The sequence below is a fragment of the Myxocyprinus asiaticus genome, chromosome 29 (genome assembly GCF_019703515.2).
Source record: "Myxocyprinus asiaticus isolate MX2 ecotype Aquarium Trade chromosome 29, UBuf_Myxa_2, whole genome shotgun sequence".
NCBI classification, from domain to species: Eukaryota; Metazoa; Chordata; class Actinopteri; order Cypriniformes; family Catostomidae; genus Myxocyprinus; species Myxocyprinus asiaticus.
In genome coordinates, this window is record NC_059372.1 from 24,273,355 (window position 1) to 24,289,371 (window position 16,017).

The 16,017-nt window shown below is 36.3% G+C and overlaps 1 protein-coding gene across 7 annotated transcripts in view; it reads right to left on the reverse strand.

Annotated features, from left to right (window-relative positions):
- LOC127419683 (rap1 GTPase-activating protein 1-like) overlaps window positions 1-16,017 on the reverse strand; it is a 194,618-nt gene that overhangs the window by 18,198 nt on the left and 160,403 nt on the right. For 5 of the 7 annotated variants that reach the window (XM_051661283.1, XM_051661281.1, XM_051661279.1 and 2 more), the window contains 4 exons: window positions 13,021-13,107; window positions 12,605-12,745; window positions 6,111-6,188; window positions 3,953-4,062 (listed from right to left, as the gene is read on the reverse strand). In XM_051661283.1, the coding sequence (XP_051517243.1) occupies window positions 3,953-4,062; window positions 6,111-6,188; window positions 12,605-12,745; window positions 13,021-13,107 (416 nt within the window). Of the gene's footprint in view, window positions 1-3,952; window positions 4,063-6,110; window positions 6,189-10,455; window positions 10,597-12,604; window positions 12,746-13,020; window positions 13,108-16,017 lie in introns of all 7 variants that reach the window. The other 2 variants (XM_051661286.1, XM_051661282.1) reach the window with 2 other exon arrangements.

Consider the following 16,017-nt stretch of genomic DNA (forward strand, 5'->3'; position numbering starts at 1 on the left):
TGAAAACTTGTTTTTCAGCTTCTCAGAGTATCTTCTAATGTATTGTCTTTTAAACTCTTAAAGTCAAAAAAGACTTGACGGAGTCCAAGCTCAACTGCAGACTATGCAGAGTTAGCAAGTAAGGTTAGATACAACAGTACATGCTAATTCACAACACTTTACTGAAACACACGTGAGTTCAAAGCAACACTTTACTAAGGGCTTGGAAATCTTTTAGCACATTTGACAAAGGCCAGCTCATGCGAAATCAGTAAAGCAGACACTGATTGGTTGAAAAGTGTGCAGATCACCAATCAGCTATCATTCTGATTTTGCATGTGTGTCCATTTTAATAATGTGCTAAAGGCCATTCTTTGTAGCATTTCAAAGATGCATTTCCATGGCCAGGTACGGTGAGCAGCTACTCTAAAAGAGTTGCATTCTCTGGTGGCATTTATACTTGGAGGGATCCACGATGAGTCTCCCATTCTTGAGAGTGATGCTGGGCAGAGAGAGACAGAGCACTGTCTTGTCTTCTGACAACAGAGCGGCAATTCTTCATCAAACACATAAACACACAAAAGGGGGAAGATATCAGGTTTATTGCTCTGGCTATAATTATCCCAGGTTTTATCCTGATTCTGTACATGATAATTCAAACTCACACTCTCTCTCTCCCACATTCCAAACACCTTTCTACAGTGTGCTCCAGCACAAGAGCCACTGTAGGTGTGTCTCATCTAGCATATTTCTGCACTATTATACACCATTTGCAGATTAGAGTACCTGGTTGATGTACTTGTTCAACCGATAAAACAAAGTGTAAAATAGTAGTAAAAGTATTTTCCTCATAAATTTTTTACAAAATGTTTTCAAAAATTCTTCATACAAGAGTTCTAAGCCTTGAACCAAACCAGTCAGCTCCGATGTGAATAACAACATTACAAACTATGATTTAAAGTAAAAAATTTTTTTTGAAAACTGGACAAAAAGACAAAGCTCCATAGCATACTCAAAAAGACTTGAGGCTGTAATTGGTGCCAAAGGTACTTCAATAAAGTATTGAGTAAAGGCTGTGAATACTTATGTACATGTGATTTTTTTTCTTTTTTTTTTAAACTTTTTTTCTTTTTAATAAATTTGCAAAGATTTCAAACAAACTTCTTTCATGTTGTCATTATGGGGTATTGTTTGTAGAATTTTGAGAAATTTAATCCATTTTGGAATAAGGCTGTAAAATAACAAAATGTGGAAAAAGTGAAGCACTGTGAATACTTTCCGGATGCACTGTATGTACCATTTTTAATGAAAACATGAGTGAGCAGGCAAAACACATTTCTTTTATTTCTTATGGGTTTCATGTTCAACTGTAGGTTATAACAGAATGGCACAATCATAAAACAAAACATGGCAACAAAGAAAAAAATGAAATGACCCCTATTCAAAAGTCTGCATACCCTTAGTTCTTAATACTGTGTATCCCTTTAGTATCAATGACAGCATGCAGTCTTTTGTAATAGTTGTCTATGAGGCCCCAAATTCTTGCTGGTGGTATAGCTGCCCATTTGCCTTGGCAAAATGCCTCCAGGTCATGCAAAGTCTTTGGTCGTCTTGCATGAACTGCACGTCTGAGATCTCCCCAGAGTGGCTCGATGATATTAAGGTCAGGAGACTGTGATGGCCACTCCAGAACCTTCACCTTTTTCTGCTGTGACCACTGGAGGGTCAACTTGGCCTTGTGCTTAGGGTCATTGTCATGCTGGAAAGTCCAAGTGCATCCCATGTGCAGCTTTTGTGCAGAAGAATGCAAATTGTCTGCCAGTATTTTCTGGTAACATGCTGCCATCAGTTTTCACAAGATTCCCCTTGCCTTTAGAGCTCACACACCCCCAAAACATCAGCCACCACCATGCTTCATCTTTTTAAAGTGCAGCCTGTATTTCTCCTGAGGTTACCTGTGGGTTTTTCTTTGTATCCTGAACAATTCTTCTGCCAGTTGTGGCTGAAATCTTTCTTGGTCTACCTGACCTTGGCTTGGTATCAAGAGATCCCTGAATTTTCCACTTCTTAATAAGTGATTGAACAGTACTGACTGGCATTTTCAAGGCTTTGGATATCTTTTTATATCCTTTTCCATCTTTATAAAGTTCCATTACCTTGTTACGCAGGTCTTTTGACAGTTCTTTTCTGCTCCCCATGGCTCAGTATCTAGCCTGCTCAGTGCATCCACGTGAGAGCTAACAAACTCATTGACTATTTATACACAGACACTAATTGCAATTTTAAAAGCCACAGGTGTGGGAAATTAATCTTTAATTGCCATTTAAACCTGTGTGTGTCACCTTGTGTGTCTGTAACAAGGCCAAACATTCAAGGATATGTAAACTTTTGATTAGGGCCATTTGGGTGATTTCTGATATCATTATGATTTAAAAAGGAGCCAAACAACTATGTGATAATAAATGGCTTCATAAGATCACTATCCTTAAATAAAAGACATTGTCATGCTGGAAAGTCCAAGAGCGTCCCATGCGTAGCTTTCGTGCAGAAGAATGCAAATTGTCTGCTAGTATTTTCAGATAACATGCTGCCATCAATTTTCACAAGATTCCCCATGCCTTTAGAGCTCACACACCCCCAAAACATCAGTGAGCCACCACCATGCTTCACAGTGGGGATGGTATTCTTTTCACTATAAGCCTTGTTGACCCCTCTCCAAACATAGTGCTTATGGTTGTGATCATAAAGCCCTGTTTTGATTTCTGTTATCATTATGATTTAAAAAGGAGCCAAACAACTATGTGATAATAAATGGCTTCATATGATCACTATCCTTAAATAAAAGTCATTGTCGTGCTGGAAAGTCCAAGAGCGTCCCATGCGCAGCTTTCGTGCAGTTTTTTTGCATGATCAGTCATATTTTCAAAATCAATGCCAAAATGTAACAATTTCTTCCAGGGTATGCAAACTTTTGAGCACAGCTATACCATGGGTGCCAATAGTTTTGGCCACTACTGTATATTTTGTTGTTTATTAAAAGACAAACGAGTACTATATTCATACAAATGGCTACTATATCAAGTTGATTTTCTGTATGACAATGGTGAATTATCAGTATTCCATATGCATGTACACATACTTATTATATATGCTATATCTTAATCAAGGTGGCCCTGATGTGATTGACTTGATTTACATTTGACATTTGTTTTGACGAAAAAGCTACGTGGAAGTAAACTTTAGCAAGTGTAACACATGAACAGTATGATTTTGCATCTGTCATTTGGGTGTACTACTGAAATTATGTAAATTGTGCATTTAAAAAGACTCAAAAAGTGCCTGAGAAAATACATACAGTATGTGTAGTTTATGTGTATCTTATGTGTTATGTGTAGCTCAGTATGTGACATTTCAGTGTGAAAGTAATGAATCATGTTCCATATTTGTTGCATCATCTTTTTGATAAGAAAAATAAAACAAAAATATATAAGATTATATTCTATTTTATTATTTACAAAGTCTTGAAAATGTTTTGAAACATTTGCATTTTGTAGATCCATTTGTGATAGATAGCCTGGTCTCTAAAGACCAGAGTATGTAATAATGTTTGCCGAAACACCCATTCATTTAAGGGTTTAGTATAGAAACAATACATTTTAAGTTCATTGCAAATATATATATATATATATATATATATATATATATATATATATATATATATATATATATATATATATATATATATATATACATACTGTATATATGGTATATACACAAATATGTAAGTACTTTAATAGTGTAGGGTAGACAGCTCATTGTTGGCCGCGATTCTCTGATTATATATATATATATATACACCATTTGAGACACAACTTGCATCTTGAAACCAATGCTGCTATAAGCTGTGGCATTGTAACTTTAATGTTCCATAATTGCAGCTCCTTAGGCACCAGAACTTTCCTCATCATCTTACCTCTTCTCTTGGACTTCCTGGATGTTCTCAATGCCAATAGCGCTGCTACGTCGAGAGCTGAAGGGTCCTGACTTTTTCCTGGTTGGGCTTTTTCCAGGAATGATCAAAGACTGCAGGAGGTAACAAGAAGGTCAGTGAGCCAAAGATTCAAAGTTATGACAACACCTTCCTATTTCTAAGGTTTGGTTGATGCTTAACGTTCATCAATAAAATGTTTACTGTGGCCTCAAAGTAAACTTAGTATAAAAGGATAGCATAGCCTATATCAGTAAGGTCTGCTTCTAACAGTATATCTGTGGCACGCTCCAGTGTTTCTAAAAACAAAAGCCAGTGTTTTGTATCTTGACTGGCAGGACAGTGGTGAAGTGTGCACTTGAGAGTTTGGCCTGAACTGAGTGAAAGATGAGAGCATGATATATTGAGCTTCCCTGGGCTGTACACGCACAAGGGATACTTTGTTCTCTCCAAGCCTGTGCAATGGGATTTTACAGCTTTACTCAACTTCAAATGAAAGGTCTTCAAAAAAGGCTTTTATCTAAAGTGGCTTCAAAGGCTTTGGGACGACTTTCTGAGCTGTTGCCTTTTTTCTTCATTTTTCTATGCTGTCAGCATGCAATGAGTGTGCAATTATCAGACAAGGGGATATAAATACACTGAGTAATACATACTGTACTACACTAGTCAAGAAGTGACATTGGACATTAAAATCAGAGCAATGCATTACATGAGTAAATAAGGTATGGGAACATGAAGGAAGTGATGTTGAAAGGGAAGCTATGATGCAATCTGCAACTTTCCATTGTGAACAATAGAGCACAAACATCTGTAACAATGCTGCTGAGCTTTGATGAATGCACAAGTGTTTGAGTGATTTGAAGGACAAACACAAACAGTGCTAATGGAAATAAAAGTGTGTCTTATGACTCTCTGACTGAATAATGCCTACACTAGATGTGCCTGGGTGATATGGCATGGATACCTGCATAGAACTAGAAACTAAAAAAGTGGAACTGATTAAATTATGAATTTTACACCTTGTCTACATTGGAAGTGTAGAATTTCTAAAATGTATGAATGGAAATACATTGGCATAAAAACTTCTGTTGTACGGGCTATTTTAGAACAGCGAAACAATTTTCTATATTATGTTACAACTAGGGATGCACCAATACAAAATTTGTGTGCCATTACCGATATCCGATTATTTAGAAAAACATCTGTTAATACCGATTGTTTGGTGGTTCTGCTTTTTTATACTACCTTGTTTTAAATAACTGATAATTAATTACTAGAGATACACCGATACAAAATGTGTGTGCTGATACTGATATTCGATTTTTTAGAACAACATCTGCCGATACCGATATGGATAGTTTGGTGGTTCTGCTTTTTATGCTACCTTGTTTCAAATAACTACAAATTACTAGAGATACACTGATACAAAATGTGTGTGCTGATACTGATATTTGATTATTTAGAACAGCATCTGTCGATACCGATACAGATTGTTTGGTGGTTCTACTTTTTAATGCTACCTTGTTTCAAATCACTCAAACTTAATTAATAGAGATACACTGTTATAAAAGGTGTGTGCCCATACTGATATTAGGTTATTTAGAACAACATCTGCCAATACCGATAGTTTGGTGGTTCTGCTTTTTTATGCTACCTTGTTTCAGATCACTGACAATTAATTACAAAACTTCCAAAGAAATTTAAATAACTTTATTCTCTATGTGTCTGCATGTTTCCCATGTTTTTAGAGTAACTGGTCTCAGTTATAAACAAAACACTGAAACAAAAAGCACATCATAATTTATCTTATACTGATGTTTAGCCGATAAATCTGTGCATCTCTAGTTAAAACTACATATTCATTTAGAGAAAAAATATTATTTAAATTAGTAGGACAGAGACCAAAAATTTCACAAGTTGGGTTATACACACAAATATATAACATATACAATTTACAGCAACCAATTGACACATATGATAATTGTAATTTTTTTATTATTTCAGAATTCCTGGGTGAACTTTTAAATGATGCTCCAGCTGACTGTAACTCTGCAGCTATACTGTGTAAAAGTGTTTGAAAGAACAGCTCATGTGGTGAGTACAACAGATGCAGGTGAGAGAGGAGTGAGAGTTTAACAGGAACCTCTTCTATGGTTCCTATTCCTATAGCACTGCCGCGGCGTCCATATTTACTGGGACTTTTGCCTGGGACAAGCAATGACTGCAAAGAGCCCACAGAGAGAGAGAGAGAGAGAGAGAGAGAGAGAGAGAAATTATGAGTTCAAGCAGCAGGTTATGTGTTTTACAAACAAAGTAGGCTACAAACATCAGCTAGAGAGACTTGTAATCAAAAAGCATGATCAGGAATTTAAAAGCTGTCATGAGAACAACAGAGAAGCCACATGAGGAGAGAAGGTCCTGAGAAATCATGGCAATTACAGGGGCCTGTGAAGGACAAGAAAGCATGTAGGAGCACACACAGCACACCATTAGAGACAACATGACAGTTCACATTTCAACACAGTTAAACAGTCAGGTCAACATTACTGAAAGAGATTAATCATACAAAAGTAAATTCATAGGTTACATGCTGTTACTCTCTCCTTAAGATGAATCACTTATGTTGTATTATTCCTCTTTTGTAAGTCACTTTGGATAAAAGCGTCTGCCAAATGAATAAATGTAAATGTTTACGAAACATTTACATTCATGCAACTTTTTGGTAACTGAGCATGTCAGATTTGCTCTCCTTATTTGGACCAGTTTCGTACAGTTGTTGTATGTTCCTGGTCATTAAAGGAGAATACCAATATTCACTTAGAAGTCACAATAGGTGACATACTGCAAATACTGCTAGTGGTTAAGAAATGCATTTTTTTATTCTCTATTGTATAACCATGCAAGGTCAGAATGTCTAATTCACTTACATGGCATATGATAGTGCTATTAATATCCTAAAAACATTAACCGTGAGAGAGACATGGGTCAGTAACTCAGAAGTTTGTTCCAGAGTTAGTCCCTATGCGGAATGTAGGATTTCTCTGAGCTCACATCAGTTGTGCTCAAGAGGAGCACACTGGCATGACTTAGCATGGCTCTCAGTGTGTGATAATTCCCAGGGCGGGTTGCAGCACCACAAAAGCTACTGTGATTGATGGAGGTCTCTAACTGTCTTAGCAGAGACTTCCAACCATACTTACCAACTAGTGTTATTATCATTAATGAAAACTAAATAAAAACATTTTCATTACCTGAAATAAAAATAAAAACTAACATAACTGGAAAGACTGAAACTAAACTAAAATACATTTCCAAAATGAACAAAAATAACATAAAATAAAAATAACATCTTGAATTAATTTTATTAAGTTTTGATGCACAGTATATTTAAAACCCTAAAAACGTTTTTGTATCCTGAAGGATACAAACATGCAATCATTATCTAAATGTAACACGACAGCATTCTTTGTGAAGGCAGCTGACCTCGAGGCATACACTACCAGTCAAAAGTTTTGAAACACTTGACTGAAATGTTTCTCATGATCTTAAAAATCTTTTGATCTGAAGGCGTATGCTTCAATGTTTAAAATTAGTTTTGTAGACAAAAATATAATTGTGCCACCATATTAATTTATTTCATTATAAAATTATAATTTTATAAAAAAATAAATAAAAATAAAAAATATTTTTTTTTAAATGGATGACTTGGACCAAATAATAAAGAAAAGCAGCCAATAAGTGCCCAACATAGATGGGAACTCCTTCAACACTGTTTAAAAAGCATCCCAGGATGATACCTCAAGAAGTTGGTTGAGAAAATGTCAAGAGTACATTTCTGCAAATTCTAGGCAAAGGGTGACTACTTTGAAGATGCTAAAATATAACACAGTTTTGATTTATTTTGGATTTTTATAGTCACAACATAATTCCCATAGTTCCATTTATGTTATTCCATAGTTTTCATGACTTTACTATTATTCTCAAATGTGAAGAAAAAAAATTATAATAAAGAATAAGTGTTTCAAAATTTTGTGTATGTTCCAATCTTTTAATGTTATTTTCATGACTTCTACAAGCTGTAAATTTGAAAATAAATGCAATATTTTGAAGAGAAACTGGGTATTATTTGGGTAATAATAGTAATAGAAAAAAGCAAAAAATATTTTTTTAGAGGTATCTTGATATTCTTTTAAGAGTTAATTTAAAACTGTATTTGTGTGTTGAAATTAACATGAACCCATTTTATATATATACACACATATTAAGTGTTGTAAAAATATTGTTCATTGTTAGTTAACTGATGTAGTTAACTAATACTAATGAATACAATGGTACCGTAAAGTATTTAACATGGACTAACAATGAACAATACTTTTACAGTATTTATTAATCATGGTTAATTTACTAATGTATTTTTAAAATCAAAAGTTGTATATGTTAACATTAGTTAATGCACTATGAACTAACATGAACTAACAATGGACAATTGTATTTTTGTAAACGAATGTTAACAAAGATGAATAAATGCTCTAAATATAATGTAGTTCATGACACCTAATGCATTAACCAATGTTAACCAACGGAACCTGTTACTAACATATAGAACTTTCTTAGCAGGTCCTTATGTGATACTTATGTAAGTCTGACCCTATGGGCAATGTGATAAAGTCAAAACGTTCACAACCATATTAATACTAACAGCACCAGCAGGGTTCCATATCCTGCTTCAAGATCAGATAATATTAATTCCTAAGAGACACTGGAGGGAAAATAATAAAATAATATGTCACATGACCTCTGCGAAGCATTTACATTACAATATTCCATTCCCTCCTAAGCATCATGCAACACATTTTAAGACTACTTTTCACGAGTTCGCCTGCACATATAATCTTATAAAGGATAAACGTATTTGGCTTGCTGTCCACAAAGGAGGGGCTCGAGGATGAGGGACTTTACCGAATTTACCCCCATAAGGGACTACTTAATATATGAAGGAAACTATAGGACAGGAACTCTTAAAAGTTTGAGATGGGGAGGTGGAGGGATGCTGGAAAGACTGTCACTAGAGTGAGGTAAGCACCAGCTTATATATCCTGTTGGTTGACTGGCAGATTATATGTGCAAGCTCCTCCCGAACCTTCGTTTAATTACACCACTTATGTCATAAACCTCATACTGTATGCACCATAACACAATGTCAGTGTTGGGTGAGTTACAAAAAAAAAGTATTCCACTACAAATTACTAACTACTTCTCTACTTAAAACTGTAATCAGATTACTTTACTGATTACATAATTGAAAAAGTAATCACATTACTAATTAATTTAATTTAAAAAAATGTCTAAAGCACTTGTCACAAACATTGTTTTTCTGCTCAACAAATAAAAAAATAATGTCTATTTTCTCCTTTCTCCTGTTTTATTTACCCTTCAGCTGTCACAGAAAAGCAAACAGATGTACAGATTAACATATGAATTCACATTTTATTTATATTACAAATAATTAATTTTTTTTAGAAATATTTGTAACCCATGTAATGTCCTTAAAAGTAATTACTTTCATTAAAAGTCAGTAACTGTAATCTGATTACAAGAATTTTAAATGTAATGCATTACACAACTTTTTGTGCCTAAAAGTAATTAGATTACAGTAACTAATTACTCTGTAATTCAATTACACCCAACACTGCACATTGTACAGTACACATGTCTTGGAACAACACTGGGGTTAAACAAGTAACAGTCTTCTCTGTGGAAAGCTCTGATTCATATGACATGCTTTTAACACAAGAAATGCTGATTGTCAGTAACATGAGCAAGGCGAGAAAATGCACTCAAGTGAAAGTTTCAAGAAATCTTCTTGAACAGTAATTAGAGAAAAAGTCTTGTGAATACAGAATGAGAATTTTAATGGCTGCAGAGATGACATACAAAAGCAAGATGGGAATGAGCCAAAAAATGTTAAGGGAAGGGTGAATAAGGGAAATTATTAATTAAACTGTGGGTGGTTGATTACTCATTAATTAGGGGCTGTATACATAGGACGCATTCTTGTATTCAAAGACAGCTAGATGCAAGACAATGAAATAGAATATAACGGTCATGAAACATGTTTTTAAAAGTTGAACTTCTTTTAACTTGAAACACGTGGCGCTCATGGTGCGAGACGCTAAAAAAACAGCGTAACGAGTTGCAACGGTCAAAAGCATCCATCTAGTGCATGTTTTATAGACTAACAATTAAATAGTGCAGTGGAACTCAAGAATGTGTCTTGTGTGAACGTCCCCTATTTTGACTTTTGTGTTGTTTGCTCTTAGCTTGGTAATATCGACTGATGTGAAATCTGAACGAATGTGCTATATAGTCCCAAATTAGTGAGGTGTGTGTAACCAGGATAGGACTTTGATCACAGAGCGGGGATAGTGATGGGGTCATTTAACGACTCATAATTTGGCCCACTGGGAAGTCAGTAGCGGGTTACTTACTATACCAGGGATTTTGGGAGTCTCTGGTGAGTGGTTGTTGTTGTTGTGGGTGAAACTGCCGCTGTGACTATTGGAGACTGTGTACTTCCTGATATTGAGGCCCATGGCGTCCAGAGACTGGCTTCTGCTGCGGATCACACGCTACAGCACAGGGAGAGATGGGGAGGAGACACGTTGAGCGGCAGCATGTCAGGGTGGGGCAATGGAGTGGTTGGAGAAAGGGTTTATAGCCAATAAATCAAGGTGGGAGAAGCATCAGTTTCTAAAACCTTGGCCAATGAGAACACCTGAGAAAACCACAGGTGAGAGCTGTTTTTGAATGCAGTTTTGTCCGTAAAAGAAAAGAGCATGTGGCCAGATGGAGAATGGATGGAATGAAATGAAGCTTGTAGCCAGATTAGCTGAGCACATGAAGTCAATCAGAGTTTGGCTATGCACTGCTGAAGCTTGCAACCGTTAAATGGCAGAACAGCTTGTGAGTGGGCTGCTCTCCAGAATCCTAATGGATATTGATTAAATACATTACCACTAAAGTACTGCCTGATTTCTAGGGAAAACTCCCAAATTGCCACAACCACAGAACAGTTATGTCATAAAATATGTCACACTAGAGAACATCCTCTATTTTAATGAGGTTTGGCTATAGACAACCCGATAATGAAAACTGTGTGTTTGATTGATTGTGGAAGGAAATATAACAGTATAAAAGTGCGAAGATGAAAATTGTTTATGAGGACGCTTGACCAATTTTTATGTCTCTTTGACCACACTCAATGGATGAAGAAATTGAGCACCTTCAATTATGTGGCCAACTGCTGAGCACATGCAAACAGTCTATGAATTATAGGTGGTTTGGACCGCGGGCATGGAAAATCCAATCTACTTGACCAATAACCTCTATGTACACCACAGATGTACAATAGAAATCAGAATGTTAAAAGGATACATTCTGTAATAATTTACTCATTCGTATGTTGTTCCAAGCCTTTTTTCCATGGAACAAAGATGGAAAACCCCCCATATATTTTCCATTCAAAGAAAGTGAATGGTGACTAGTGTTGGGTGTAATCCAATAAAAATAGTAATTAGTTACTGTAATCTAATTACTTTTTAGTCAAAAAGTAGTGTAATAAATTACATTCTAAATTCTTGTAATCAGATTACAGTTACTGACGTTCAATTGATTTAATTACATTTTAAGTACATTGTAGGGTTATGCCTATTTCTAATATATTATTTATGTAGAATACATGAATTGAGGCCCCGTAACGAGTCATTGTGAAGGAGAAATGTGAGGTGCTGAGTGTATGACTTGTGTGAAACAATGAACAATAAATAAATAAAAGTAAAGTAATTAGTAATGTGATTACTTTTTCAATGAAGTAATTATTTAAGTACTCTGATTACAATTTTAGAGAAATAATTGGTAATTAGTAGTTGATTACTATTTTTAAGTAACTTACCCAAAACTGATGATGACTGAGATTAAGATTCTTCCTTTTGTGTTCCACAGAAGAAAGAAAGTCTTATGGGTTTGGAACAACATTAGGATGTTGTTCCAAACCAAAAATCCAGAAACATTTCATTTTCATTTGTTGGATGAACTGTCCCTCTAAATTATGTACATTACAGTGAAACATTTGGGTAAGATATGTGGTGATTAATCATTTACAACTAACTAATTTGCTAAGAAGCAAAATACTGTGGAGCACATTATATCTTGAAGGCAATTCTAATGAGTGCATGACAATGTGCTAATAGAACTAATTAGTGTTAATTACAGAAATGGATGATTTAATTTAGGCACTGTTACATCATCGGCAGCTGGGGTCATAACGATGGCATCCAGATCCCGTCATGAAGAACAACAGCACCAAGATCAAAAAAGACACTTAGTATAAACTACTTCATTAAAAACCCACTCTCTACATAACACAACAGTAAAAAAATATACGAGCTCTAACATTTATATTACAGCAATCAGAATATACTACATCCACCATTCACACATTCAGTGAGGTACATCACAGTCGCAGAAAAGCTTTACAAACATTCCTGTCTTTTATGTTGTATTTACTGTTAGTGCCCTCCGAGAGACCCAGCCACCCCTAGAGTCTATATAACTGTGTCCTGTGTCCGCCTGGATTACCTTGAAGGACTCAAAGAAGCCCCCTCCCCCTCCTCCTCCATTCTCCAGTTTGTCCTCCTCTCCTCCCAGACCCATCATGGCCTGACTGTTGATGTGCAGCTCCTCATACAGGGTCTCCAATAGGGCAGATCGGGTGCGCTCCTGGTGACATAACCTTTGTTATAATATTTGAATTTAGATGGTACAACTGAATGTAAGACTATAAAGTATTATGCATTTAGCAGATTATTTTATCCAAAGTGACTTACAGTTGCATTCAACATATAAATTTGATCAGTACATGTGTTTTGCTGGTAATTAAACCCATGGCCTTGGTGTTGCTACAGCCATGCTCTAGCAGTTGAGCCACAGGAATATTTGTCATGTAAGCATACGCAATGTCTGTATTAGTATTCTGATTTCTTCCAGTCACTCACCTCCAATTTGGCAAATTTCTCAGCTTTGTAGCAGGCATACTCTGCATTGATCAGCTTTGAAAGTAGAAACTCATGAAACTCTGCCCCCTGTCAGGGAGAGTGGACAGAAAGGTCATAAATGACAATTGAATGACAAACGGGCTAGTTGTCACACTTTTTAATCCACTGAATATTTAACAGGGTAGGTTTATTTTTGAAAGTCAATTTCTGCATACACACATGCATTGCTCCAAAAAAGCTAAAGAACTTTTTCACCGTTCTTGCCCAGGAAAAAAGATACAGTTTATTGAACTCATGTTAACCTCTTGTAACAACTTGTCCCAACAGCAGGGCACATTGTCATAATAGAACCTTTCATTAAATCAACGGTGAAGGTTTTATGTGAACAGTGGGGGGTGACTGGGGAACGTGTCTCCATCACAACCATCAAAACAAAATTTACACCTCTCTTTAAATCTATACCTGCATTAAACAGCCTATTATCAGCTTTCCAGCAAAATGTAAAAAGTAAAACATTTATGAAGCACAAAATGATTTATTAAACAACAAATATAGAAAAGGTAACATCCAAAAATATTAAAATATTGTTTTGGCCAACAAATATTGTAATTAATAAATTGGAAACATTTATGACATTTAAAACACGTGACCATCTGCACCAATAAAAATGTGACAACATGCCCTGACCTGACTTGCATGAAAAATACCTTCTTCCTAAGAATACATTTAAAACTTTCAGTAAAAATCTGCCTTTATAATATAGTTGACCCTTGCCTTGATGTAAGCCAGTGTGGTTTGATTATGGTAGCTTGTTTACCCAAGAGTTATAACAAAAATATGATGATTGTGAAAATTTACTTTGGAGGGTATAATTCACAAAAATGAGATATTTGTGGAAACTAGGGCATTTTCACACCTGGCTCGTTTGGAGCGTTTGTTTTTCGGAACCTGGCGCATTTTCTCCCTTGGTTCGGTTTATTTAGGCATATATGAACATGGCAATCGCACCCGCACCAAAACAATCGGTCTGAGACTGCCTGAACGAGGTGGTCTCAGACCAATTGCAAACGAACTCTGGAGAGGTTTGCTTGTGGTGGGAATGCAAACCAACCCAACGGACCAACGAACCAAACAATATCCCTATAAAAACCATGAACATAACTGAGGGATCTTTGGAGAAGACATCTGTAGATCAGCACTTCTCTGTAATTCATCATCAAAACGTGGATATAGCCTTTTGGCACCTATATTAGATATAATTGCATGTTTAATATAGGAGCTGTTTTATAATTCCTGAGGTAATTTTAGTACGATTGTTTCTCTCTTTTGGATAGCGGAAGAAAACACGGGTAGGACGGCGTTAGCAACTTTTTGACAAATAAAAAAACATTTTTACGTGGCTTTACTCTGCTGTTTGTGCGTGTGTGTACGTGAAGGGGAGAGAGAGATCTGTGAGAACAGGCACGTTTCAATGGAGAAATAATGCAAAAGCAACTAATACGGATAAAAATAACCATGACGGAAACTTTACAACTCATATCCATCTGAGTGACGGATAATTTGTATTTGGAGCACAACCTCTAACTGGTGATGCTCGAAAATTCTCGAAAATGTTTAATAGTTGACACATTTTTTTACAGGCATATCATTTTAACCAGTATATCAATGTATGAGCTTAATCCTGGAACAGCGAACAAACATAGTGACCAATAAGGGGACAGCTTGCTCACATGTGACTTTTATTGACATAGTTTTGGTCCGTATTGAAATCTTGCCTTGTGAAAGCGAATCGAACCAAGAAGAAAATGTAACATTTTAACAATTTAGGGTGCTTTCACACTTGGTTCGATTGCTTTGACCGAACCCAAGTTTGTTTCCTCCCCCCTCCCCCCGCTGGTCTCTGTTCACATCATATTTTTTGGGTCCGAACCACGGTCTGATTACGTCATCAACGTAAGTATAAGTGGCAGCTGTTTACTACTGTAACTAGGCATCAACTCAAGAAGACATCAGCTTCACTGTGTTATTGAAGTATTCATCTCTTTGGATTTACCACCAAAACTTTACATGCACAACACGACAGTTATGTTTGTCTGCCACGGATGCATTGAACGTGCAATGATGTTAAGAATATTAGCATTTGTATGCCGCTAGCCTGCGGATGTGTTACAAGAGATGTGAAGACTGTGAGCTGCTCTCAGAAGGGATTTATTTGGTTACAAACTGGTATGAGAAATTCTTTAAACCATAATAATTGCGATCGGGAGCCTGCAAAGACACAAATTATATGTCATCAATAAGGGTTCACTTCCGCGATTTGGTACGATTGTGTTCATATCAGCAGCGAACCGCACCGGATTCAGGCCCAGCTCCACAAGGGGGCCTGGCCCACCCAATCATGAACTTGGCCCACCTTGAGAACTACACCTACACCCACCCCTCCAACTGTTCGGCCCACCCGGCATGTCCTATGGCCCACCTTACATCTTAGAGCTGGAGCCAGGCCTGACCGGAGTTCAAATGAACAGTACCCCAGACCAACTTTTCAAGTGGACTCGGGTGTGGTTCGTGAAAACAGCGTTCACACCACCCAAACGAACCGAACTTTGATGTCATTAGAACTCGTGTGTGCACCAAAAGTGCTAATGTAAAAGCACCCAGTCCCTGTTTCAGAACCAAGCAAATGGTCTACAGGTCTGAAAACGCCCTTAAGTCTCTCTCGTTCTCCCCTATATATTTTATTTTAAGTCAGGACCACTTCCGTTAAATGAATACTTAACTTGAATACTTGAATGAATACTTTATTCACTTATAGACAATTAAAGCAATCTTTTGCTGTTAACTGTATGGTTCTGTTCTGGGCAATCTCTCCACACATTCAGAACAGATTCAGCAAAAATATTACAACATAGTAGAGCTGGGTGATTTTTTTCGATTAATTCGAATTTATGTTTTTGACACAATCATTTTTTTAATCGTCGCTGTAGTTAGATACAC